General features: G+C 48.5%; 1 protein-coding gene across 2 annotated transcripts; it reads right to left on the bottom strand.

Moving 5' to 3' along the window:
- Positions 1-1,651: 1,651 nt before the first annotated feature.
- Positions 1,652-8,793, bottom strand: ZC3H10 (zinc finger CCCH-type containing 10). 2 transcript variants are annotated; one of them, XM_047065054.1, is made up of 3 exons: positions 8,716-8,793; positions 7,881-7,944; positions 1,652-6,440 (listed from the first exon to the last, which is right to left on the bottom strand). In XM_047065054.1, the coding sequence occupies exon 3, from the start codon at positions 6,383-6,385 to the stop codon at positions 5,078-5,080; it is 1,308 nt and encodes a 435-aa protein (XP_046921010.1). In that variant the 5' UTR covers positions 6,386-6,440; positions 7,881-7,944; positions 8,716-8,793; the 3' UTR covers positions 1,652-5,077. The 2 variants fall into 2 exon arrangements, with proteins under 2 accessions (XP_046921010.1, XP_046921011.1); XM_047065055.1 differs by lacking the exons at positions 7,881-7,944; positions 8,716-8,793 and adding an exon at positions 7,044-7,366.
- Positions 8,794-10,653: the final 1,860 nt, after the last annotated feature.

Genomic DNA, 10,653 nt, shown 5'->3' with positions numbered 1-10,653 from the left:
AGAGGAGGCGTGGTGTACCATTTAAAGAGATGAGGCCCTGGCGCTCCCCCACGTGGAATGGGAGTGCCTGTGGTATGACATCATGCGGAGCCGCACCGCCAATTACTCCGTTTTAGAGGGACTTGGGGTTGAGGGGTTGTGGAGGATGAGGATTTACTTCCACTCCATTCGGACGGGTTGGCAGCATTTGTCTGGAATTCCTACATGTTCGTTTGTCAGCTTTCCCTAGTTTTTATATTCTAAGCACGTTTCTTATTCTTCGGGGTTTCCGTGGCTGTCCTTACAAAACACCCCATGTGGAATGAAAGGTTCTGTCTATGCGGTCTTCAGCCCTCTACTTTGTGCAGTGTAACGACAGACGCTACAGAAAAACTGGAGAATACGAGAATTAGAGTTAGGATTCTCCAGCCTTCAGGGAAGAGAGAGAGAGACAGAGAGAAAACGGTGTGAATAGGAAGTGAGGCTTTATTTCTTATTAGTAATCTCCAAGATTTAGTTAGTTATCTTTATCATAGAGGGCAAATTAAACTGGCTCCCAAACGGTGGGGGCGGGAGTGGGGAGGGGAGATGCCTCGGCTGCAGTGGAATTGGTTACATTTCCCATGATTTCCCTGATCCTGAGGAACTGAAATGAAGAGTAATGAGACAATTCTGTTTCTTATTTGCCTGAGTTGGAAGGAAAGTTCGGAATACAGTCACATGTAGAACTAACGCAATTCCATGTTGTATAGTGTACGTGTAGGAAGGGAAAAGCGCAGGGTACATTGATGATGACTACTGTTACTAGTTAACTGGACTTAGAAACTAGACTAATTGGAAGCTCAGGAGGGAAGAATTGGTCATAAAATGATTATCTTTTAATGCAGTATGTGTGCAGCTTGTTGTGTTATTGTTTGAAGCAACAGGAAAAGTAGGGTTGATTGGTGGGGAGAGACTAGATCTGCAGCAGATAAATATTATCTGGCTCTGCAGGGCATAGATTCTATCAGACTGTTTCATCAACTCTGTTTAAAACCTATTCCTGCTCAACCTTACCCCCTTAAATTTTCTGACTTCCCCTTCTCTACTTCCCTGAGGCTAAACAGTATCTAGAGTGCTTCATTCAGTGTGCAGAACTGTGTAAGGAACAACTTTCTGCCTTTTACATCTTCCGTGTTCTCAGAGGTAAGCAGGTAGGAAGGAGCTCATGGAATCTGGAAGAGGTAAGAGTGACCTGCTCACTACGCAGAATACAGCAGGAAAATGGATGCACCTCCTTGGAGGGAAATCTCTCTGTAAACTGAATTTTGCCAAGCACTAGAGTAGGAGGAGCAGGTCACTTAGGCTGGGGGGTGAGAGGGTGACCTATGGAGTTTCTTTCCAAGCTTCTCTGCTTTCTCACCCCATCTAGATCATCAGACCCTTCTACCAAAGACAGTCTGTGGAAGATGAAAACTAATCCTCAGGAAGGTCTCTTCCCAGCTGAGGCCCAGGAGGCATAGGATCTGCAGCTGCAATGCAGGCACCAGAACAAGTAAACAGGGTGGGTCCCTGCCAGTAGACAATTCTGCAGTCCAGGTGCCACCTGGTGGTGATAAGCAGTAAATCTGTAACAGGAGAAAGCATGGCCATTTGTTCGAGGAAGTGTCTAAGTGAGAATACCCAAACTTCCTGGATTTGCAATCTGCATTTAATATGTAAACTTCATTAACATCCTCAGGGAGGGAGAGGATTAGATGTGGTAACCTAGTCCTTGCCCCCTCTCCAAGATGGAAGGAGCAACAGGATTTGAGGTAATATCCTCTATTATTCCTCAAAAGTTACTGCAAAGTAGGTCTATCATTAGAACTTTTTTATGCCAAGTCTGGAGTCTGACTGCCTGAATGCCTGGCTCCATTCCTTAGTAGTTTCAGAACCCTGGGCAGCTTACTCTCATTAAGCCTTTCTCCTCTGCAAACTGGGTTGTATAACAGAACCCATTGTGTCAAAGAGAAATTGCGTGTAAAGTGCCTAGCACAGTGCCTTGGCTTATATTATTAAGTACTCAGTAAATGTTAGCTATTATTCTAGAACTCCCTATTTATTTCCTATGCAGCAAGACAGGACCTTTTCTCCATTGGAGAGCCCTTCAAATATTTGAAGACCTCTATTAGGTTTCCCCTCAGTCTCGTCAGGTTTTTTTTTCTGCTATCCCCACTGATTTATCAATGGGTCTCTTTGAAAATTACACTTAGAACACAGAATCCTTTAAGAGTGGTTTCACTCAAAAAGACGTGGTAGAACTGTTATATTTACAATGTATTACTATGGTTCTCTTACCCTTTTGGAGCTCCTCAGAAGGTGCTTAGAACATAGCAGGCTCTTAGTATTTATGGATTGACATACTATAGGACTAAGAGTTTAATTTTTTTGTAACCAATTGAAGTCCTGTGTTGTTTTCATGTGAATTATTGCTAACGTAGTTCTCTGCAGTTCTTTCTCAGACAGGCTCAAGCAATTTTTTAGGGAGAGGGTCAATCCAAATTGATCCAAACTGACCTCTTGGATTAATTCAGTCAATCCAAATTACAGCACTTTCAGGTTTACTTGGTATTTCCGTGTGTTAATGTTGGTAACAGGGCTTTTCATATTTTTATATAAATTTTTTAAGTAAAACATAGCCCTTGAGTGTATCACTAGAGACCAGAAGTTTCTCTAACAAAATGCGCTAATCAACATTTACTACACAAAGATGTTGAGTTTTGACTCCGCCAAACTCTACCATTAACTGACCCATAATTATTCTCTTTTCTGCAATGACTTAGCAGATGAGGAAGAGCAAAGCAGCCCTGCCATCTGGGGACAGGCCTGGCAGTGCTGGGCTTCGGGTTGTTAAGGGCTGACCTGGGCTCACAGCTAGGAAATGATGTTCTCCTACTGGACACAATCTCATGAAACACCAACATCACACAATGGCACTCAGTGACTGTGATGAAGTGAGGCAAAAAAAACCAAGATCACACTTCACAATTTTGTTTAAACACAAAACAAGGTCAGTGTGCAAGTCATGAAATAGCAAACATCCCCTTCTCCCAACTAATGGGTGACTGCTGCTTTATTACCAATTTCAGCTTCACTCTAGTCTGCTCTTTTCCTAGTTAAGATACCCAATCACAGAAGTATCCCTGCTTCCCTGACAGCACCCAGTGGAACCAAGCCCCACTTCCTTGAACCTTCCCCCAAATCACTTAACCAGAGTCCCAAGTCCTAAAAGTCCTTTCTAATGTCCCTTTGCTAGGCATGGGTCCCATGGCACACTCTCCATAACTGCAGTGAGCATTAAACCCAATTTGTTTGACTACAGGTGTATTCCTGGCAGTCTTTGGCTGGCATATGTTAATCAAGAAGATACAATGATTACAGTTTCCCAAATCTACCTCTTTAGAGATACTTGGCAAAAAGAAAATAGTCAGGATTTGGCTGGGATGAACTCATGTTGGTATCTATCATCACATTTGTCTCTACTCATAAACCATCTCTTTTAATAATCCAGAACTGTGCCAGAAAAATCAACATTAAGCTTATCAATGTGTGGTTTCTAGAGTCCACACACAGTATTTCAGTATTTGACCACTTCTAGTCTTTAGGCCTTTTCTTTTTTTATGACCAGCCTTGACTGAGCATACCATCTCCAACCCCAGGTGTAACCTGAGTGATCAACCAGACAAAACAAGAGGTAGCAGCAGATATGATGGGGGAAGCACAACTCAGAACCATGTTCTGTATCCCAAATCCACTGTCTCATCAGACTAGATACCTGAGTTGTTTCCCCTACATCAACTACGAGCTGAGGAGGAACTGAGGTTTGGCTACTGGGGTCCCTGGCCTTATGGACTCTTAATTGGATTTAAAACCTCTGTGGTTCTATATGGAGGCAAAGGGAAGAGATGAACCCTGAGGTTTGTGTCCCCAGGAGAACTTTCCTTTTCCCAGCACCTCCCAAGCCTTGAAGGCTTAAGGCATTGGTAACTGAGGAAGGGATGGGGTAAGAGGGGCATTAACTGTCATCAACCACTCAGAGAGCAACTGCCACCTGCCCTGCTGTTTGAATAAGGGATCTGTCAATACATATCCCATTCCCATTTCCCAGTACATCCACCCCTCCTTAGTACCTGCCCCCCTAAATGACCCCAGGAGCCCTGGTTACTAAGGTATCCTGGGAATAGTATCATGCAGATAGAAACCAGCAACAGATGGGACTATTTTTAAACTAGACTAGGTGGCTCCAATGCTTTTACCCCACAAAGCGCCGTTTAATTTTGCTCTGGGTCCCTACCCTTCACCTGGCCTCTGCCCAACCTTATCCAAGCTGTGTGAGGGTGGGGTCTTTATCCCATTTTGGCATGAGATAGATATATTTACTGTTCTCATCTTCCACACAGTTTATCTAAGCAAGTTTTCACTGCCTCCATTTGTTAAAAATAATTCTTTTTTTATTTCTTTGGAAAGTGGTGGGCCCTGCCCTATGGATTTCCAAGCCAAACCAAGGTAATGAATGCTCCCCTAGTCTTTGGACTGGAGTACTATGGTCCCCACCTTCCCTTGGGCCCAGGAACAGTTTCCTGTATTCTCCAACTCAACTAGGCCCCCAATTGTCTGAAGGCTCCTATTAGGCCTTCTCTCCTGGCCACCCACTTCCCAATCTCTCCTGGCTTTCCCTCTGGGCAGGGTTTTTTTGTTTTTGTTTTTTTTCTTCCAAAGCCAGTGCTGGAACCTGTGCTATGCAGAAGAGAGGACAAGACAAGGGATGTCCCCATCTTCCCATCAGGGTACATACGGCCCCTCAGTCAGTCCTTCCTCTCTGCTGGCTTCAGTCTGCACTCCTATGAAAGCCCCCTCTGTGAGGCTTGAAGGAAGATGGACAAGAGGACCCTCATAAAAGGGAGGTGAGAGAAAACAGACCAGCCCAACCCTTTCTCAGAAGCAAACTCCTTGTAGTCTCTTGTCCTAGTTCTTGAGTGAGCCCTTCAGACAGGGCCTGGGAGGGCTAGGCGAGTGGGTAAGGGCCCCTCGACCCCAGCCCTGGGAGGCTATACCAGGGGAGTGTCCATTAGCCCCATCAGTGTGGCATGGCTGTGATACGCATGCTCTGGGAAGCGATGGGGTAAGTCACCATGGGAGTGGTGGTGTGGCTCATTGTGATTCCTGCCAAGGGTTGGGCCATCGATACAGCCACTGGGGCCACAGGAGCCACAGATACAGCCACAGGAGCCATGGAGACAGGTGGGGGTGCCATTCCCTGGGCAATTGTTTGAGCCAGAGCAGCTGACAATGGCGTGATCTCTGGGTTCAAGTGTGGGGGTGGGGGTGGTGGAGCAGCAGGAGGTGCAGCATTAGTTGGGGGAGCAGCTGGAGCTCCAGTGGGGGCCACCAGTTCTTGCTGGGATACAGGGCGAGGCTGTAGAGCCTGGCTGCTGAGAGTAGTGTGAGTCTGGGCAATGCCATGGTTAAAAGTGGCAACAGTGCCCACAGTGGGGGCCAGAGTCTGCTCAGTTGCTGGTGCAGTAGAGCTCAGAGTCATGACCTTGGCCTGATTGCGGAACTGGGCATTTTGTTCCAGCAGTACCTCATTGGTGGCCAGCAGGTTGCTGACCTGCTTCTTAAGCTCCTCCACCCGCTTCCTGAGCATGGCATTCTCCTCCTCCAGCAGTCTGCACTCCACCCCTCGAGGTGGAGCCAAGCTATATTCATAGGATTCAAAATGGGGGCCATCCGGGGGGCAGCATCCACCTCGCCGGCGCTTGGGGCCTGGTTCATGGTCCTCAAAGCCCCTGTCAGGGAGGTCATAGATATCATAGAGGTCGTGACGTCGTCCTGGGGGGACTGGGCCTGTTGCACCACCACCACCACTGCCTCCTCCACCTCGAGCATCAAACTCAAAATCCCGCTGCAGGTGGCGAAACTTGCACTTGGCTCCTCTCTGGCAGTCACCCTTGAGAAAGTCACGGCAGATAGGGACCTCCTCTTTGCCATTCGGCAAGTCAGCTGGTGAAAGGCCCAGGCCGGCTGCCACTTTCTGCCTCAGCCGAGGGGGAAGCTCTCCTGTCTTCTTATAACCATCCTCATCCTCCTTGGAGCCATGGATGAATCGGCAGTTTGGGCGGCTACACTCCTTGTTCTGGAAGTCATGGCAGAAGATGAACTCATTTTTGCTCACCCCCAAGTTGGATACCTCACTCATGTCTGGATGACGATAGCGGCAACGCTTGCCTCGCTTGCATACATTCCTCAAGAAGTCTCTACAGATGGCATCTGAGCTGGCCCCGCCACTGCCTGCCCCTGCCCCACTGGTCTCCTCGCTGCCACCTCCTCCAGGGCCTCCACCGCTGTTCCCGGTGCCGTTGGCATAGCTGTCCCGGTCAGGCATTCTGGTCCCCCCCAACTCAGGGCTTTCTTCCTTTTCTTGCCACCCTTGGTGACCGCTAGGAAAGAGAAGAACTGTGTCAAACAGGTGTCTTCCAGAGAGGCCACACTCTTCCCAGCTACAGAGCAGGCAGTCCAGCAAGAGGCAGGCCAGACAGGCATGGCTTTGGAGATGGAAAATCTAAGGGATGAGAATTCTGGCTGGACTGGCTGGCTTGTCAGAAGTCCCTCCCAGGCCCTCGTGCACCTGGTTGGGTCAGAATGATTCACACTAGCCTGACTAATGGAGGAGGGAGCTGGGGTGAAGCCACTTCATCTCACTAATGATGACAGGCCAAGGAGGGGGCAAGGAGAAAACAGTGTTGGGTTTTATTTCCCCTTCTGAGCTGACCTTATTAAAGTTGAGAAAGTGAAATTAAAACTGCTGTCTCAGTGTCTCAGTAGATTAGGAGGAGATTGGGAAGTGGCCAAGATGGGCTGGTGAGCTTACTAGGGCTGTGGATAACGGGACACTGCAGACAAAACTTCCCTTAACCCCTCTTCCGTGGGATCTCAGGTGAGGGCACTCTAGACCCCAGGAAATCCTAAATGAAGAGACTGGTGTCACCAGCTTGATGGCAGTTCCTAAACCTATCATTTTTTAGTATTCTCTCCCAGCTCACCTCTGCTGTCAACACCAGTGTGGTCAGCTCCTTCCACTCCATTTCAGGGAGAAGGGGGTAGTTCTACAGCTGGGATCTCCACTTATACACCCCCAAAGGACAAAACCATTTGTAGTAAGGTCAAGGTGGAAGGAAGGAGTTAATTTCACAGGAACAAGTGACCTTTCTTTTCCCATTCTACAGCCCCCTCCTATTTCCCATTAGAAGATACCACTGACATCAAACCACACCATTCCTCACCCCAATAAAGATCCTCTTTATTTATAGGCTCTATAAAAGCTTTTTAAGTCTCCTCTTTCCCAAGAGAGCTCTGGAATGTCAGTCCACTGCCCTGGTTCTAGCCCTCCCCTCTCCCCACCCCCAAGAAGACTGGGAGTCCCTGCCACCACGTGTTTGACCTCATAAGCCTTTCCTAAGCAGTGACCAGGCTCCCCCTGCTGTTCATATAGGAAAACTTCATATTGCTTCCCCTGGAGTATAAGGAAATCTTTCCTGGTTTCTTTGGTCTTCATTTCCCCCCAAGCACCTTCCCGACTGGCTTGACTTTGCCTTCAGAGGTCCCTAAAATGAACCAACCAGATAAGAGACCAGAGTTACAGAAGAATCTGTAAAAGGAGAAGGATCCTTTTCCTCCAAAGGCATGTAGTCCCCAAATAGAAACAATCAAGAAAGAAGAGTAGTAAAAAAGAAGATACAAACTTTTACTTAAAGGGAAATGACCCAGTGAAAAATAAATACCATCTATCTAAGCTTGAACCATGCTGCAACTCCCACCAGAGGCAGATAATCCAGCTATGATACTCCTCCCCACCCAATTCTTCCAGGATTGTTAGATACCTGAGGTAGCTCAGGTGAAGTCCGGGGCTCCTGTGGGTCTCCACCTCCACATCACTGCTGGGTTCTGAACAGGAAAAAACAAACAGAGTCTTGGGAGAAGGGTAGGAACAGAGGCCTATGTTTGTTACAATAAAGAAGTCTGACAAAATGGCAAGAGCTCTGGGCACTTCCAAGATTCCCTCTGAGTTCAAACTGAATTTCACCTATCAAAGGGAATTGTCGGCAAGAAAAGTAAGAATATAGAACTAATCTGGGAGCCTAGGAGGATGGGTTGGAAAACCAGCCCTGAGTGAACAAAGGGGGAGGGGTACTCTGCCTCAAGATGAAGGAAGATGTGGGGATCAGAGCCCGGCCTAGGGTTGAGGTTAGTTAACTCCGAATGCGGAGTCGTGCAAGAGCAGCGACTGACAAGGCAATGGGATGGCTGATTAGACTTGGGGGCGGTGATTATGACGCTTCTCAACACCCCAGAGTTTGGAAAAGAAGTCCTAAGAGTTTTATGCAGCAAGTCTTCCAGCTTGCTAGGTTCTGTGCAGTGCGACCCGCGCTCAGCCGTGGACCAGGCGAAAAGGACACTAAGGGAGCACAAGTGAAGCGGAAAGGGGGGACTCCAGGTGACATCAAGCTGCGGGGATGGGCAGGGCTGTGACGTCACGGAGCTGGCGTTTGCTCGCGAAGCAGGGTCAGTCAGAAAAAGGGCTCGGCCCTGGGGCATGAGGAAGAACCAGCTCGGTCCTGGGGGGCCTTGTGTAGCCCAGCCGAGCCCAGCTGCTGGGCCGGCCCCGACTCCTCCCCTCCGGGCGCGGCCTCCACCTAAGTCTCCCGCCTCCCTCACCTGCCGCCGCCGCCGTAGTTGCTGCTGCCGCCTGCCGGTCCTCTAGCTTCGACAAAGAGCCGCCTACCCTATTGCCCTTCCGCTTCCTGCGGAAGAAATGACGCTCTAGCCACCAGACCCGGAACTACTCTATGGTGTGCGAAGTACTAGTGTGACTAGCCGCAGGAAGTTCCCAGCAAGCTTTGGGTGTCACCATAGCAACCGGACGCAACAGCACAGTAGCGGAACTTAGTAACTTAGACTTAGGTAAGAGTAAGGGCAGCAGTGCCGTTTGCCCCTAACTTGGCCGCGAACCACCTTCAAACCTATCCCCTCGCTTATACTACACCCTTTCTGGGAAGTAAGGGCCACCCAGTATCTACCGACTCCAAGGGCTTGGGGACCAAATGTCGGCCAGGAACAGGAGTCACACCCCGAGCTGTAGCCTATGTAGCGCGCTCGACGCTCTACAGCGTGGGTGTTCAAGAGGCCCTACTGCACTGACAGAATCCCCAGCCAATAAAAACCACGTAACAGACAAAACCATTTTTTTCTTCAGCTAAGACAGCAGAAGAGAAGATTTATTGTATACGTTGTTACATTCAGCCACACATGAAAACAGAATTAGTCCCGAAAGTCACAGGTCCAGAGCAACGGACCAAAAGGGACTTCTGATATGAACAAGGCGAGTCTCTCAAAGGTGGTCGTTGCGATCAGATGGCGATGGATGTTCTAGATCCACTGAATCAAGCTCTAGAAAGTAGGCATGCAGTCCAACAATTGGTACCAGCGTCCCTGGCCTCTGGCTTTCCTTATTTCTGCTCCTGTGGCTCCATGGGTGCACAAGCTAGCGGTTTACTTGGACCTCTGCCTCATCTTTCTTCTTTTACGCTTCAGCCTGAAAAGCAGACACGGGAATACATCTCCTGCCCACAAACCCGAGTTCAGTCTTTCCCTCCCATCTTAAATGTGCATCTAATACATGGGGTGTCAAAACGGACAAGTACTTCATTCTACTATCCTGCGTTCAATCCCCGACTATGCAAGTCAATGCTTATAACATTTTCACCTCAAGTTCTTTCAGATTTCTAAACCAAACGTTCCAAGTTTTGTCCAAGACACGCTACATTTCCCTCTTCCTGTGTTGGCCGGTCAAGTCTCAACATACCTGCGCATTCGCTTCTTCCTCCACTGCAACCCATCACAGCCAGAGGCAGAGAATAAAACAAGAGATTAGTTTTAATAAGAGATCTGGGCAGAGATGTGAAGGGCATTATTTAGAACCTGGCAGGTTCTTGACCAACTATGTAGGTATAGTTACAGTAAATCCAGCAATAATTTGGACTCCCACCCTCACCCGCCAAAATAGATATGAATCCCGCGTGCGCTTTTCTACTTCCCGCCCTTTGTGCCCACAGTACTTACCCACCTCTTTTGCTTCTCCCCAAATTAGCCTTTCCTCTTCCGCTAGCTCTTGGGCACCCTTGAGAACCCAGCGGCTCGGGAACCATGGCGGACTTCCCTTGCCTAGTTGTCCCCCGCCCCCCCATCACTAATCTCTACTGCCTCAGCTTACTGCCAAGGACTGCTTACCTTAGCTCTCATGGCGGAGAGGTTTCTACAGGTAAAGAGAAAAAAGCTACAGTTAGTTTCGTGTAATGATGGCAAGTGCAGAGATCGGATGTTAATGGATTGAGCACGGAATACAAACACAAACAGCCCCAACACTCACCCAAGAAGATGGCGCTAAGGCGGAGAGAGCGCCAGAGGCCCGCCTACAGCTATTTAACAGGGAGCTGTGTCGTCATTTCCGTTACCTCACTTTTCCCTCCAGGGGCGGGGCTGCCTAAGAAGAGTAATAATGGCATTCAGCTCGTCTCAGGTGGCAGATTGATTGAATTAGGAGTTCTCTGGGAAGACATTTTGAATTTGAGTTACGAAATCCCCCTTCCCTCAGTT

The sequence above is a fragment of the Lynx rufus genome, unplaced genomic scaffold (genome assembly GCF_022079265.1).
Source record: "Lynx rufus isolate CCGP_SWC_20201006 ecotype Redwood Valley unplaced genomic scaffold, mLynRuf1.p SCAF_7, whole genome shotgun sequence".
Lineage (NCBI taxonomy): Eukaryota > Metazoa > Chordata > Mammalia > Carnivora > Felidae > Lynx > Lynx rufus.
The sequence above is the reverse complement of the archived record's forward strand: the minus strand, read 5'-3'. Positions and strand labels throughout refer to the sequence as shown.

Bases quoted from the DNA above. Each gene is read 5' to 3' on its own strand.
- ZC3H10 (XM_047065054.1), bottom strand. From the start codon at position 6,385: ATGCCTGACCGGGACAGCTATGCCAACGGCACCGGGAACAGCGGTGGA.